We start from the raw sequence: 17,002 nt of genomic DNA, 5'->3' as shown, positions 1-17,002 counted from the left end.
CTGCTCTGGGCAAACCCAGTTTGAAAAATTTAACCGGGCGATTCAGCCCCAGTCTGGATCCTGTCTGATGTATTTCCACCTCAAATCTTTCGAACGAGTTTCAAACAGAAGTTTTAAATTCAGAAAGGATCGGACAGAGCAGATAAAAGTGGCTCGTTTCCAGTGATTCAGGGGGCGTGTGGAGTCAGGTGGCATCAACCAAAAGATTAACATGTAAAAGATTATTAAAAGGGGATTAGATTCTGACGAGAGGTTGAGTAGACTGGGACTGTACTCATTGGAGTTTAGAAGGATGCGGGGGGATCTTATTGAAACATATAAAATTATGAAGGGAATAGATAGGATAGATGCGGGCAGGTTGTTTCCACTGGTCGGGGAAAGCAGAACTAGGGGGCATAGCCTCAAAATAAGGGGAAGTAGATTTAGGACCGAGTTTAGGAGGAACTTCTTCACCCAAAGGGTTGTGAATCTCTGGAATTCCTTGCCCAGTGAAGCTGTTGAGGCTCCTTCTTTAAACGTTTTTAAGAAAAAGATAGATACCTTTCTAAAGAATGAAGGGATTCGGGGATATGGTGTACGGGCCGGAGAGTGGAGCTCAGTCCACAAAGATCAGCCATGATCTCATTGAATGGCGGAGCAGACTCGAGGGGCCAGATGGCCTACTCCTGTTCCTAGTTCTTACGTTCTTATGTTCTAAGACTTACAAACAACGATTTGCATTAATATAAAGCCGTTAACATTGTAAACAGAGACATGAGCAGACAAAATGTGACATTGAGATGAAGCATTGGGATATTAAGGAAAATAACCAGTTAGTTGGTCAAAGAGATTTTTTGGGGAGAAATTTGAAGTACCGAATTGTTTTGTTTTCTCAATTAAGGGGTAATTTAGTGTGGCCAATCCATCTACTCTGTACATCATTTGGGTTGTGTGGGGGTCAGACCCACGCAGACACGGGGAGAATGTGCAAACTCCACACGGACAGGTACCCAGGACCGGGATTAAACCCGGCTCCTCGGCGCCATGAGGCAGCAGTGCTAACCACTGCACCACCGTGCCGCCCTAAAGAGATAGGTTTTAGGAAGGAGGGGGAGATGGAGAGGTTTAGGGACCGAATTCCAAAGGAAATACTGATCGAGAGCAAGAGAAAAGTTTCATACATCAGCTTATGAGACTTTGCAATGAAACTAGAACTAATCATTGATATAGAAGTTGCATCAACATTTAGAATAATGTCAGATAGGTGCATGAAAGAAAGGGGAATAATCTAGGTGGGCACGTGGAATTGAAGTAACTGATGGGATGGAGGGTAAACACCAACATGGACTGATTGGACCAAATGATCTGGTTTTATATTGTCGTTCTGTGTAAACCCACACCAGCCTGAGTTGACTGGAGAGGTTATTTAACAAATATGAGCGGCACATGGGAAGCTTGCCTTGCTCGGATTTAAAGCACAAAACCGACCATTCGGTTTTTATGTCGTTGTTTATGCTCTACAGGTGCTTCCCCCCCCCCCCACCATCCCACTTCATCTAACCCCATCAGCTTAGCCACGAAGGAACTTGCATTTCTATCGCTCCTTTCGTGGCCTCGGAACATCTTTACAGCCAACAAACTGCCATTTTAAAAAGGCAGGCATTATCGTCGGAAAGGCGACCGCCACTCTCGGCACAGCACGATCCCACAAACAGAACTATGATAATGACCATTCATCTCTCATTTAGTAATGTTGGTTGATTGGCCAGGATACCAGGGGAGAAATTCCCTTTTGTTCTTTGAAATGATGCCGTGGGGTCTTTTACATCCATTTAGGAGAGCAGATGAAATTCTGTTCAGCGTCTCATCCGATGGACAGTGCTGCACTCCCTCAGTTACTGCACTGGGAGTGTCAACCATGACCATTGGACCCATAGGTGAGTGCGCTAGCGCTGAGTCACAGCTGGCAGCCAACCGGGGAGACAGTGTAGCGGGGGCAGAAAATCAACCAGACAGGGGCTGGTTTAGCACAATGGGCTAAACAGCTGGTTTGTAATGCAGAACAAGGCCAGCAGCGTGGGTTCAATTCCCGTACCGGCCTCCCCGAACAGGCGCCGGAATGTGACGACTAGGGGCTTTTCACAGTAACTTCATTGAAGCTACTTGTGACAATAAGCAATTATTATTATTATTATTAATAAGAGGACTGAGAAAGTCAGGTGAAAGTGTCCACATGTAAGCATTCGGGTAGAATTTGGCCCACCTGTGATTGCAACCTCTTACAGTCAAATAGCCCACCACCCAAGACTGGATAGGCCTCCACGCAAGGTGAAGGGCCATTTGGACAAGTTACTGGAGGATTCTTGACACACATGAAACTCTAGACTGGTAAGCAGTCAAAACCTTTGAGAAAGGAAAGGATGGATGATGAAATCCCTGCAGCCCCTGTACTAACACACACCTCTGTGCTTGCTAACCTACATTCACTCCTGGTCTGGCAACACCGATATTTCAAAACTATAATCTCCATGTACAAATCCTGCCATGGCCTTGCCCCTCCTGATCTCTTCAATCTCCTTCAGGTTCACAACCCTCCAAAAAAATCTGCCCTCCTCCTATTCTGGGCTCTTGAGCGTTCCTGATTTTTGTCATACCACTACTGGTGACCATGCCTCCAGCTGTCTGGGCCCTAGGTTCTGGAATTGTGTCCCTAAACATCTCAATCTTCCTTTAAGGCACTCCTCAGAACCATCCCTATTGACAAAATGTTTGGTCACCATCCTCATATCTCCTTGGGTGGCTTGATGTCAGATTTTGTTTGGTAAGACTCCTGTGAAGGACATTGAGTCTCTGTGCTTTTTTAAAGATCCTGTACAAATGTGTTTGTTGTTGGAGAGGGTTAACAGAGAAAGGGTGAAGAAAACCATTTTCACAACATCGTTTTCGCTGTGAAACCCTGTTGAACAGTTGCGGAAACACTGATGCCATAGTTATTTATTGACTCTTACTTTTCCTATAAAGTCTCAACATGGCTTCACCCATCTCCCTCCACCTCCTCCTCCTCAACAGGCTTTTATCAACCCAGAGGATGCATTGAGGCATGGCGGGCTGGAGTATTATCGAACCGATCCTGACGTGGAGCGAAGTCGAAGGTAACGCTATCGTTTTCTATGGGCGACTTGTGGAATCATAGAGTGAAACAGTGCTGAGACGAAAATGAAATGACATGAAAATCGCTTATTGTCACAAGTAGGCTTCAAATGAAGTTACTGTGAAAAGCCCCTAGTCGCCACATTCCGGCGCCTGTTCGGGGAGGCTGGTACGGGAATTGAACCGTGCTGCTGGCCTGGTTGGTCTGCTTTAAAGGCCAGCTATTTAGCCCTGTGCTTGAAGGAGGCCACTCGGCCCATCCGATGCTGGCCCTGTAGAAGAACCATCCAACTAGCTTCATTGCCTCGCTGTTTCCTCATAGCTCTGCATTTTGTCTACTGTCCCAGTAGCTATTCTCTTTTTAAAAGTTATTATTGAACTTGCTGTTACCAGGCAGCGAATCTCACGTCACAACTCGATGTTCTTACTGTTGCCTCTGCTTCTGTAGCCAATCATCTTTCAGAAGGGAAACATTTCCTTCTTGCGCATTGGCTTGGGACTGAGAGCACATTTTGGAAAACTCCACTTGTTCAGCACATGAATCCTTGCCTATATAATAAATAACAGGAAAAGCATTGGGTGGGGAGAGCATTGCAGGATTTCCAGTATATATTCCTGGTACTTACACATCTCATCTAAAGTGTTACTTTGGTCGATGTGAAAATCCGAACAATGTGAATTTTTATTTTGCTTTGATAAATGTCCTTGCAGTTCTATATCTAGAAAATATATATAGTTTCAAAATAAATTTAGAGTACCCAATAATTTTTTTCCAATTAAGCGGCAATTTAGCGTGGCCAATCCACCTACCCTGCACATCTTTGGGTTGTGGGAGTGAAACCCACGCAAACATGGGGAGAATGTGCAAACTCCGCACGGACAGTGACCCAGGGCCGGGATCGAACCCGGGTCCTCAGCGCCGTGAGGCAACAGTGCTAACCACTGCGCCACCGTGCCGCCTAGAATAGAATATATATATATTTATTTATTTATAAATTTAGAATACCAATTAAGGGGCAATTTAGCGTGGCCAATCCACCCGGGATTGAACCTGGGACCTCGGCGCCGTGAGGCAGCAGGGCTAACCCACCGTGCTGCCTCAGAATATATATTTTTAAATCTTACATGTACACGTATTCTGCCAACTTTTTCGAGACTAGAATCCTGAATCAACAATTATAATGACCAGTAAAAAAATGTCAAGTTGTAATTAGATTCTCCTCCCATGGGCACGATAGTGGCCCCACACCCCATCTCCCCCTCCTCCTTCAGGTACCATGGCCCAACCACCCCCTCTTCCTTCAGGTGCCATGCCCTAAGAGAGTGTTGGCAACCATGGACTTCGATTGGATTAGTATGCTTAGCAAAGTACTGCAGTGGTTTACCACCTCCATCTTTAGGCATGACTGATCAGGAAATTCTCTCACTCTTACCACCTGCCATCAGGTGCATTGTTTGCCTATGTTATGGCCGTGCCTCCTGTGGCCATTGAGTCCTGGGGCTTGAAACCAGAGCTTCTGGCCTAGAGGTAGGGATGCTACCCACTGCACCACAAGACCTCTGGATCCCTCTGGCAAAGGGTTAATTACAGTGTGACAGTTTACATAGACAGTTTCCTTATAAAGAAGGGCGCTGGAATTTACAATGGAAATGTACAACTTTAGAACTTGCCCTGAATTATATCTCCACACCCTGACCTAATTATTTTCCAATTCTCTACCCTCATCTCAGCTGATGACTCACCCTATGCATGGCCACAACATATTGACTACATAACAAAAGATTTTTGGACTTTTCCATGCATCTTGTTAATCTAAGTAAAGTGGGCTTAAACAGCCTCCATCCCAGTTCCCAGTGGATATGAGTCCTTAGAATTTGACCAGGGCAATATGGCATTGACGAGCAACTTTACGTGGAGAGGCCATAAGCAAGATGATGCTTGGATGATTGCGCTGGTGTAGTAAGTGTGGAATGCAGAGGGCAGCACTGCGGCCTCACGGCACCGAGATCCCAGGTTCGATCCCGGCTCTGGGTCATTGTCCGTGTGGAGTTTGCACATTCTCCCCGTGTTTGCGGGGGTTTCACCCCCACAACCCAAAGATGTGCAGGCTAGGTGGATTGGCCACGCTAAATTGCTCCTTAATTGGAAAAAAATTAATTGGGTACTCTAAATTTATAAACAAAAAGTGTGGAATGCAGGGCAAGTGTTGTCTCCTGAAGTTGAATCAGAATAATTATAACACAGGAGGAGCACAAACCAGGTTTATAGTCCCTGGAATCTGAAATATTAAAGGGTAATTTGATGGAAGTCTTACGATATTAAGGGAACTGCTAAAGCAGATGGAAACTATTTCTGCTGGTTGGGGTATCTTCGACTAAGGCACTGTCTGTGCGGAGTCTGCACGTTCCCCCTGTGTCTGCGTGGGTTTCCTCTGGGTGCTCCGGTTTCCTCCCACAGTCCAAAGATGTGCAGGTTAAGTGGATTGGCCATGATAAATTGCCCCTTAGTGTCCAAAAAGGTTAGTTGGGGTTACGGGAATGGGCTGCAGGCGTGGGCTTAGGCAGGATGCTCTTTCAAAGAGCCGGTGCAGATACGATGGGCCGAATGTGTTCGTTCTACACTGTAAATTCTCTGATTCTATGAAAAAAAAAACATAACCATTAGAACCAGACTTTCAGGAATGAGGTTTGAAATTCTCTTCAACAAACAGCAGTTGGTGCAGGATCAATTCTTAATTTTGTATCCAATATTGATTGATTATTGTTAACAAAGGTGTTTGGGACAAAGATGGGTAAATGGACATCAATCATAGATCAGCCATGATCTCACTGAATGATTTTCCAGTCAATCGGATCCAAAATGGCCTCTTCCTGTTGGCTCAGTCGAACACACCATCCAAGCCAGCTCTGCAACTGGACCTGCCTCCTCAAACTCCCTGTCCTTTCTGTCTATTTTCCTTTTCAGTCACTTACCCCATTGTCTTTTAGGTGTGTTCCAATGTCCACCTTGACATTCACTTCCATGTTTAATGTGTGCTTTGAGGGCGGCACGGTGGCGCAGTGGTTAGCCCTGCTGCCTCATGGTGTCGAGGTCCCAGGTTCGACCCCGGCCCCGGGTCACTGTCCGTGTGGAGTTTGCACATTCTCCCCGTGTCTGCGTGGGTCTCACCCCCACAACCCAAAAAGATGTGCAGGGTAAGTGAATCGGCCACGCTAAATTGCCCCTTCATTGGGGGAAAAAAAGAGGAATTGGATACTCTAAGTTCATCTTTTAAAAAAATAATAATAATATGCATTTTTTGTGAAAGCATTACTTCTGGCTAACCCCGCCTCCTCGCACTTCCAGTTATAATTCTAAAAGGTCTGTTTTTCAAAAATACAAATTTTACAATGAGGGTCAAATGGAAACATTAGTCTAATCCAACAATTCAAATAAATCAAGTGAAAGAAAGATAAAAGTTTGTAAAGCAGACAGACCAAGAGCTGTTTATACATCATCAGTTTATATCTACACATTTGCTACTATTCACTGACATATCCCTTTGAACACGTGGAAGCATATGGCCAACTATCAACTTCCCCAAGTTGAATTATGGAACTGAATCTGTCCTACAATGTAGAGCCTATAGAATCCATACAGTGCAGAAGGAGGCCATTTGGCCCATTGAGTTTGCACCGAGCCGGAGCACCCGGAGGAAACCCACGCAGACACGGGGAGGAACTGCAGATGCCACACCGACAGCCACCCAAGATCCCTGGCACTGTGAGGCAGCAGTGCTAACCACTGTGCCGCCGTGCCGGCCAAAGAATGTTCTTTTAAATTGATGGCCCAATAAAGAAAGTGATAGAAATTTTGGGTGGTGGGGTTTGGGATTTGTTTGAATAACATGAACAATTCCCCTGCCCAAACCGCTATTCTGAAATTATATTCCCTTTTCATCAATTTTCCAACCGGTGGCTCATATTTCCTAATATAATTTTAGTGAATCTTCACTGTTAGGTGATGGGCGGGATTCTCCGACCCCCCGCCGGTTCGGAGAATCGCCGGGGGGGGTGGCGTGAATCCCGCCAGCCCCCCCCCCCGGCGATTCTCCAGCCCACGATGGGCCGAAGTCCCGCTGCTTCTATGCCAGTCCCGCCGGCGTGAATTGAACCAGGTCCCTTACCGGCGGGAAATGGCGGCGCGAGCGGGCTCCGGGGTCCTGGGGGAGGGGCGGGGCGATCAGGCCCCCGGGGGTGCCCCCACGGTGGCCTGGCCCGCGTTCGGGGCCCACCGATCCGCGGGCGGGCCTGTGCCGTGGGGGCACTCTTTTACTACGCGTCGGCCGTGTAGGTCTCCGCGATGGCCGACGCGTAAGTGACCCCCCCCTGCGCATGCATCAGCAGCCGCTGACGCTCCTGCACATGCGCGGACTCCTGCTGGCCGGCGGAGTCCCTTTGGCCCCGGCTGGCATGGCACCAAAGGCCTTCCATGCCAGCCGGCGAGTGCCAACCACTCCGGGGCGGGCCCAGCCCCTAAAGGTGGGATCCGCACCTTTGGGACGGCCTGACGCCGGAGTGGTTCACGCCACTCCATCCCGCCGGAACCCCCGCCCTGCCGGTTAGGGGAGAATCCCGCCCAGAATCTTTATTCAAAAGGATCCCCAGAGCTGCACGTGGCACTCCACGTTGGCCTGAGCAATGTCTTACGTTCATCAACAACACTTCCTTAAACTCACTGCTCAAATATAAAATCCAGAATTGCCTTCCTGAGCTTTGTCATTGGCCTTTTTACCAGCATTCTCATATTTTAAGATCTTTCTAACTGCACTTTGGTTTCTCCATTTTGTTGAGGAGCTGCACCATTTAAAATATACTCACTTTCACTGTTTCTTCGTCCCGTAATATAAAACATTACGAGTGGGATTCCCCCCCCCACCCCCCGCGGCATGCTTTGCAGCGGCAGAGGCGTCCCATCGATTTCAACGGAATTTTTCCGTTGCTCGCTTGACGGGCTGGTCATCAGTGAGACTGGAAGACCTCGTCGGCGAGAAGAGCTGGAAAATCCGGCCTCCCATTTCTCTGCACTGAACTGCATTTGCCCACTTCACTAACCTGTCCCTTGAAGTATGTCGGGGCAGCGTGAGGCAGTGACTAATACCATTTTCTATGCTTCTATGTAAAAAACAGAGACATTTGCTTAGCTTAATGTACTTTTCCAATTCCTAAATCATAAATTCCTAAATCTAGGGTGTCATTCTCCGCCGGCGGGAGTCTCCGTTCTGCCGGCGCCCGGGGGGTTTCCCGACGGCGTGGGGCTGCCCCACAATGGGAAACCCCATTGACCGGCCGGTGTTACGGAGACTCCCGCCGGCCGGTCGGGGCAGAAATGTGGCGGGGCGGGTAGGAGAATTTCGCCCCATGTCTTAAACGTTCAACCATGTCACAGTAGGCCTGAGAATTGGATTCTCCCTTCTGGGGACTAAGTCCCCATGCCCGCCGGAAAACGGGCGGGAATCACTCCGGACTTTTTACGAGAAAACATGGCCCCACAGGGACCCGGCACGGAGGAACATAGGCCCACCCTGGTATGAGCGCCCCCGCCGATCGGTAGCCACCGATCGCAGACCTGGCCACCGTGGAGGCCCCCTGGAGTCAGACCCCCCCCCACCCCCATCAGGACAGCCCCCGCAGCAGAACGGCGAGGTCCCGCAGGGTGGGACCACATGTGAACCACGCCGGCGGGACTCGGTGGGCACTCGGCCCATCCAGCGCGGAGAATCCCGAACAGGTGCCGGAATGTGGCGACTAGGGGCTTTTCACAGTGACTTCATTTGAAACCTACTTGTGACAATAAGCGATTTTCATTTAATTTCAAATCGCCACGGGGGGCCCGCTTTCAACGGCCCGACTGGCGCCGTGTCGATCGTGCCTATTTTGGGTAATTCTCCGCCGCCGAGCGTGATTTCGGCGCGGAGGATTGGAGAATCCTCCCCAGTGTTATTGAGGGAAATTGTTACACTCGCTCACACAGTCATTTCTTATGTCATAATCTACCATCATAAAACAAATAACTATTAATGACGAGGCAGTATTAGTGATGAAATAAGAGCTGTCACTGATATTTCTGTTTTTGCATATGTGTTGTTCAAAACCCACTTATCAATTACATGGAACTTACAATGCAAAATTAGGCCATTCAGCCCTCTTGATCTGGACTGGCCTGCAAAAGTCGACCTCTCACCTCACTTCATCACACTCTGTCTGCAAATCCTTCCGTACCTTTCTCCAATGTGTTTTATTTGTTCACGGGACATCCCTGGCGAGAATAGGATTTATTGTCCATCCCTAATTACGTTCGCGCCACACAAGTGCCAAGCAATGACCATCTCCTGCAAGAAAGGATCTAACCACTGCTCCTTGACATTCAATGGCATTACCATCATTGAATCCCCCACATTCAACATCCTGGGGGTTACCATTGATCAGAAACTGAACTGGACTAGCCACATTAATACTGTGGCTACCAGGGCAAGTCAAAGGCTAGGAATCCTACGGTGAATAACTCACCTCCTGACCTCCCCAAAACCTGCCCACCAGCTACAAGGCAGAAGTCAGGAGTGTGATGGAATATTCTCCACTTGCTTGGATGAGTGCAGCTCCAACAACACTCAAGACGCTCACCACCATCCAGGACAAAGCAGCCCACTTGATTGCTCCCCCGTCCACAAACATTCAAACCCTCCACCACCGACGAACTGCAGGAACTCGCCAAGGTTCCTTAGGCAGCACCTTCCAAACCTACGGCCACTATCACCGAGAAGGACAAGAGCAGCAGATACCTGGGAACCCCACCACCTGGAAGTTCCCCTCCAAGTCACTCACTATCCTAACTTGGAAATATACCACCGTTGTTTCACTGTCGCTGGGACAACAGCCTGGAACTCCCTCCCTAACAGCACAGTAGGTGTACCTACACCACCTGGACTGCAGCGGTTCAAGAAGGCAGCTCACCACCACCTTCTAAAGGGCAACTAAGGATGGGCAATACATGCTGGCCTCAGCAGCGATGCCCACATCCTGTAAATTGCCCTTGAGAAGGTGATGGTGAGCCACCATCTTGAACCACTGCAGTGCCTGTGGTGTGGGTACACCCACAGTGCTGTGCATTTATTTATCTGCATCTTACAATCTACTGTTTATCGTTTATCTAGATTCCTGTTAAATGCATCGACTGCATTCAACTCAACTACTACACTTGCAAGCATGTTCTACATTTTAACCACTCTCTGGGGTGGGGGCGGAAGGGAGGGGGGGAGAGATTCTCCTGAATTCTCTATTGGAGTTTTAATGACTGTCTTATATTTATGGCCCCTCCGGTTTGGTATTCATTTGCAACTGGAAACATTTTCTCTCCGTCTGCCCTATCAACCCCCTTCAGAATTTAAAAAATCTCTGTTGACAAATCCCTGGGTCCTGATGGACTTCATTCTATGGTCTCAAAAGAAGTAGCTAATGAAGTAGTGGATGCAATAGTTTTAATTATCCAAAATTTCCTATTTTCAGGGAAGATTCCATTAGATTGGGAAATAATGATCGCAACCCCTTATTCAATCAGGGAGGGAGACAGAAAGCAGGAAACCCCAGGCCAGCCAGGTGTCATAGGGAAGATATTAGAAGTTAATATTCAAAGATTTACAGGAGCGAACCTGGAGAAATTGAAGGTAATCAGGCAGAGTCAACATGGTTTTGTGAAAGAGAAATCATGGGCGGGATTCTCCGCTATTCGGCGGGGCGGGCCGTACCGGCACCAAGGAGTGGCGTGAACCACTCCGGAGTCGGGCCGCCCGGAAGGTGCGGAATCCTCCGCACCTTCAGGGGCTAGGGCGGGGTTGGCGGCATGCCAGCCGGCGGCGGGGTTGGCACTGCGCCATCCGGCGCCGAAGGGCCTCTGCCTGCTGGCGCGAGTTGGCGCATGCACGGGAGCACGCCAGCATGTGCTGGCGTCATCCCAGCGCATGCGCAGGGGGTGTTCTTCTCCGCGCCGGCCATGGCGGACCGTTACAGCAGCCGGCGCGGAGGGAAAGAGTGCCCCCACGACACAGGCCCGCCCGCAGATCGGTGGGTCCCGATTGCGGGCCAGGCCACCGTGGGGGAGCATCCCGAGGTCTCCGCAGGCTGCCCGCAGAGCCAGGTCCCGCCGGTAAGGACCTTGTTAGATTACGCCAAAAGCGGGCGACCACTCGGCCCATCGCGGAGCAGAGAATCGCCGGGGGGGGGGGGCCACTGCCAGCAGAGAATCCGGCAGCCGGTGTCAGGGCGGCAGGGCGGGATTCGCGCCTCCCCGCGGCGATTCTCCGGCTCGGCAGGGGGTCGGAGAATCCCGCCCCATATTTCTTTGTATGAGTGACATGTGCTGTGGATGAAGGGGGAATGGTGGACAAATATTACTGAGATTTCCGGAAGGTTTTTGATAAGGAGGCACATCAAAAGGTTATTGCAGAAAATAAAAGTTCATGGTGCAGGGGATATCATACTGGCATGGATAGAAGTTTGCCTAGCTAACAGGAAACAGCGAGTAGGCATAAATGGGTCATTTTCTTGTTGGTAAGATGTAATGAGAGGTGTGTTACATGGGTCAGTGCTGGGTTACTTGGTATGGAAGGAAAGGTATGGCTGCTAAATTTGCTGATGATACGAAGATAGGTAGGAGAGTAAGTTGTGAAGATGGCATAATGAGGCTACTGAGGGAAATGGATAGGTGAAATGAGTGGGCAAAGATTTGGCAAATGGAGTATAATGTGCAAAACTTCAAACTTGACCATTTTGGCAGGAAGAATAAAAAAGAAGGACATTATCTAAATGGTGGGAGATTGCAGAGGTCTGAGATGCAGAGGGATCTGGGGTCCTAGTGCATGGGTCCCGAAAGGCTAGTATGCAGGTACAGCAAATGATTAGGAAAGCTCATACAATTTTATGATTTATTGTGAGGGGAATTAAATGCAGAAGTACAGAGTTTATGCTTTAGTTATACAGAACATTGGGGGGACCACATCTGGAGCCATGTGAGTTCCTTATGAAATGAAATGAAAATCGCTTATTGTCACGAGTAGGTTTACCGAACTAATACCAGGAATGGGTGGGTTGTCTTATGAGGTTGGACACGTTAGGCATGTATCTGCTTGAGTTTCGAAGAGTCGAAGAGTAAGGGATAACTTGATTGAAACATATAAGATCCTGAGGGGGTCTCAACAGGTGAAAGGGATGTTTTCTCTTGTGAGAGAATCTAGAAGAAAGGGCCACATTTTAAAAATAAGGCAGAGATGAGGAGAATGTTTTTCTCCGAGGGACTTGAGTCTTCGGAACTCCCTTCCTCAAAAGCCAGTGGAAGCCGAGTCAATTAAACTTTTCAAGGAAGAGCTAACTATATTCTTGATAAGCAAGGGGGTGAAAAGTTATTTTAATTAATTTAGTGTACCCAATTCCTTTTTTTCCAATTAAGGGGCAATTTAGCGTGGCCAATCCACCTACCCTGCACATCTTTGGGTTATGGGGGACGCAGAAAGGGGGAGAAATGGGGCCAGGATCGAACCCGGGTCCTCGGCACCACGAGGCAGCACGGTAGCACAAGTGATTAGCACTGTGGCTTCACAGTGTCAGGGTTCCAGGTTCGATTCCCTGCTGGGTCACTGTCTGTGCGGAGTCTGCACATTCTCCCCGTGTCTGCGTGGGTTTCCTCCGGGTGCTCCGGTTTCCTCCCACAGTCCGAAGGTGCAGGTTAGGTGGCTTGGCCATGATAAATTGCCCTTAGTGTCCAAAAACAAAAGGTTAGGAGGGGTTATTGGGTTACGGGGATTGGGTGTGTGGGCTTAAATGGGTCAGTGCAGACTCGATGGGCCAAATGGCCTCTTTCTGCACTCTATGTTCTATGTTCTAACCACTGCACAAGTTTGCTGCCCCAAGGGGGGTGAAAAGTATTGGGTGTGGAGTTGAGCTCACAGTCAGATCAGCCATGATCTTATTGAATGGCGGCAGAGTCTCGATGGGCCGAGTGGCCTACCCCTGTTCCTAATTCACATGTTCGCATGTTCTCTATATCCACTTTGTAATTATGGAGTAAAAAACTGCACAAAGTAATCCAACTGTAGTCTCGCCAAAGTTATCATACATATTTAACACATCGCACACTTACTTCCCAATCCTATTTCTCTGGAGATGAAGTCCCTTTAAGAATTAGACTTTTTCCAGATACCACATTCTTGTGTCAAATGCTCCTTGGCCAATTCTTTTGCTGCCCTCATCCTGCTGAATTCCATAGATGGTAAAAGGAGACTGCCGCCAAGTTCACCCAATCAATTGCACATGTCTCAAGACTGAAATGAAAGAGATCGGCGGGATTAGACCATGTGCAAAGCTTTTCTCAGGCCCGTACCGAGAAATGATTTATCGTGAATCAAAGCTATTTGTAGATGAATTTTTAAAGTGCAGCAGTGACTAAAGCGAGCATAACCTTTGGAGAAAACCTGATGCATCTACAAAAGCAACCTCTGACGCAGTTGTCGAGGGTGAGGTACGAGAAGAATTCGAAGCCAATGTTTTTGTTGGGCACTCCATTTGTATGTTGATTCAGTGCTTTTTAATGGGTGACAAGCTTGCCAAACGAATGCCTAGTTCATTCCTCATGCAGCTGTGATCCCTAAATCCTTTCCATCGAAAACCCCTCGACTCGCTGAAGAAAGCCAGATGGAAATTGTGATGTGGACGTGTGAACCCCTGGCCACAGAGAAACAGAAATGTTTATGTACATCTCAATTTGTTGTTTAATTTAACATCACAGTGTGATAACTCTGTAGCGTGTGCACATTACTTAAACATCTACTTGTAGTCACTAAAGCTCTTGGAAAACGTTTAATAACCTTAATAAATTAAAGATTAAAAGGTGACGGATTCAAGTCCCATTCCACAGCGCAGTAGGCTGCTCTGTGAGTACTGTTTCCTGGATGAACTATTTTGTTTAAATTTAGAGTACCCGATTATTGTTTTTCCAATTAAGGGACAATTTAGCGTGGCCAATCCATTTAACTTGCACATCTTTAGGCTGTGGGGGTGAAACCCACGCAGGCACGGGGAGAATGTGCAAACTCCACATGGACAGTGACCTGGATCGAACCCGGGTCCTCAGCGTTGTAGGCAGCAGTGCTAACCACTGCGCCACCGTGCCGCCCTCCTGGATGAACTATTAAACTGAGGTCCCATCTGTTTTCTCGGGTGGATATTGAAGACCCCACGGCACTATTCCGAAGGCAAGCAGGGGTGTTCTCGTGGTCAATATTCATCTCACAACCAACATCGCTAAAATAGGTTACCTGGCCATTAACGTCTGTGGAATCTTGCTATGCACACGTTGCCTGCTGCATTCCCTACATTACAATAGTGATCACATTTCAAACTGTGTTTCAATAGCTGCAAAGCACTTTGGAGTTATGTGGGATGGTGAATTGACGCTATACAAATGTAACTTCTTTCTCTCCGGCCTGTACATTTTCAAAACTTCTGAATTGCCTACTCCAAACCCCAGTGGCTGAATGTCGCAGGTATGGCACTTGTGAACGTACACACAAAAATATGAAAAATGGGAAGGGGAAGCCCGACTGGTACGTTTAGTCTGATCCATCCAATCACGATGAGGTCTAAAGTATTGACAATTGACTCCGCCCTCGGCCCCACTCCCAATGACTCCATTCATGCAATATCAAGGGAGAGGAAAGATGAAAAAGAGAGGATAGAAGTCATAGGTTAATTTAGGAAAAAGGTCATGGAGGTTCCTCACTGAATTCTGAAAAAGGAAAATGTGCATTTATATAGCACCTTAAAGCACTTTACTGCCAGTTGGTGTGGTCATTTGTTATAATGCAGGACGTGTGGCAGCCAATTTGCACACTTCCACAAGCAGCAGTGTGATCATCTCCAAATAATCTGTTAGATCAGAAAACATGGGGGCAGAAGCAGGCCATTCGGCCCATCGAGTCTGCTTTGCCATTCAATGGGATCATGACTGGTGTGGGGCGCGATTGAACGTCCTCGTCGCAAGATTTGCAATGTTCGGAACACCTTGCGAGATTGCATTAGATATCACAATGTGATTTACTTATTTAAGTGAGCCATTAAGCCCATTTAAATACATCAGCGCCTGATTCTCCCGAGGCCCGGGAATGAACGCCTGCGCCTGGAAGTCATCGCCATGGCGCCATTCAGCACTGGCCCACACAAACCTGGACCAGGCGTAGCGGCACCTGTGGGGGACTCCCGGGCCATGGGAGGCTCCCGGGTGGTCAGGCTCTGGGCAGAATGGTACCCTGGCTCTCCTGCCACCCGGGCACCCTAGCAATGCTGCCCTGGCACTGCCAGGGTATCGATGTGGTCCTGTGAGGCTGGCAGGGGCACTGCCAAGGTGCCAGGCTGGCAGTACCAAGGTGCCCGGGTGCCAGGTTGCCCATGTCAGGGGGGCCCGTAAGAGGTGGGGTGAGGGGAGGGCTTGATGATCCCCTAAGAGGTATGTTGGCGGGGGGGCGGGGGGGGGGGGGGTGGGTGGCGAGGATTGGTGCCACCCCAATCTCTTCCTGCCTGTCAGTTTGGGAACGAGGTAAAGGCGTTGCGGACCGAGATCTGAATAAAAGAGTCCTGTATGATAGCGGGGTTGTGGTCAGCGCTGCAGGCAACGGGAAAGACCCCGGCGTACGTGCCCAAAACAGGACTCGGTTTTTGGGCATTAAATCGCACCCCTGATGTGATAATCCTCAACTTCACTTTTCCGCCTTATCCCCATAACCCTCGATTCCCTTACTGATGAAAAGTCTGTCTATCTCAGTCTTGAACATACTTCGCGACCCAGATTCTGCAGTTCTCTACAGTAAAGAATTCCACAGATTCAATAGCCTCAGAGACAAGAAATTGCTCCTCCTCTCGGTCTTGAATGGGTGACCCCTAACACTGAGATTCTGCCCTCTGGTCCTAGACTCTCCCACAAGAGGAAACAACCGCTCAGCATCTACCCTGCCAAGCCCCCCCCCCCCCCCCCACCACCCGGAGAACCCTATGTGTCTCAATAATGTGCCTCTCACTCCTCTAAACACTAATGAGCACAAGCCCAACCTACTCAACCTCTCCTCATAAGGAAATCCCTCCATACCCGGAATCAACTTGGTGAACCTTCTCTGGACTGCCTCCAATGCCGGGATATCTTTCCTTGGATAAGGGGACCAAAACTCTTCACAGTTTCCCAGATGTGGTCTAACCAGTGCCTTGTATAGTTTTAGCAGCACTTGCCTATTTCCTGTTTTTGAGGGCTTGATTGAGGGATAAATATTGATCAGGACACTGGGGAGGTCTCCCTCTATTTTCTTGGCAAAAGTGTCCCAGGATTGTTATATCCAGCTGAGAGAGGAGTCAGGGCTTTGGTTAAATCAGAAAGACGAACAGCTCTGACAATGCAAGGCGCTCTCACTACTGCACTGGGAGCGTTGGTGTAAACGTTTGCTGTCAAGCTGCTGAAGTGGGACAGGAACTTTGCACGATGACCTTGTGATTCAGAGGTGGGAGCTTTACACGCTAAACCACAGCTGAGTTAGCTCTTGCGTTTTTAACAATAATAATCACTTATTGTCACAAGTCGGCTTCAATGAATTTACTGTGAAAAGCCCCTAGTCGCCACATTCCGGCGCCTGTTCGGGGAGGCTGGTGCGGGAATTGAACCCGCGCTGCTGGCTGTGTTCTGCATTACAAGCCAGCGATTTAGCCCACTGTGCTAAACCAGCCCAAGTGCCTTTCACGTCCTTCGGATGAGTCAGAAAGCCTGACAGCCAGTCAGTTAATTTCCAGCTTTATCATAGATCAT

General features: G+C 48.6%; 1 protein-coding gene across 2 annotated transcripts in view; it reads left to right on the top strand.

Annotated features, from left to right (window-relative positions):
- The window catches only part of LOC140399280 (prostaglandin E synthase-like), a 32,846-nt gene that overhangs the window by 1,845 nt on the left and 13,999 nt on the right, over positions 1-17,002 (top strand). For both annotated transcript variants that reach the window (XM_072488753.1, XM_072488754.1), the window contains exon 2: positions 3,049-3,131. In XM_072488753.1, coding sequence (XP_072344854.1) covers positions 3,049-3,131 — 83 coding nt within the window. The remainder of the gene's footprint in view (positions 1-3,048; positions 3,132-17,002) is intronic.

This window comes from Scyliorhinus torazame, chromosome 22 (assembly GCF_047496885.1).
Source record: "Scyliorhinus torazame isolate Kashiwa2021f chromosome 22, sScyTor2.1, whole genome shotgun sequence".
In the NCBI taxonomy this organism is placed as follows: Eukaryota; Metazoa; Chordata; class Chondrichthyes; order Carcharhiniformes; family Scyliorhinidae; genus Scyliorhinus; species Scyliorhinus torazame.
The sequence above is the reverse complement of the archived record's forward strand: the minus strand, read 5'-3'. Positions and strand labels throughout refer to the sequence as shown.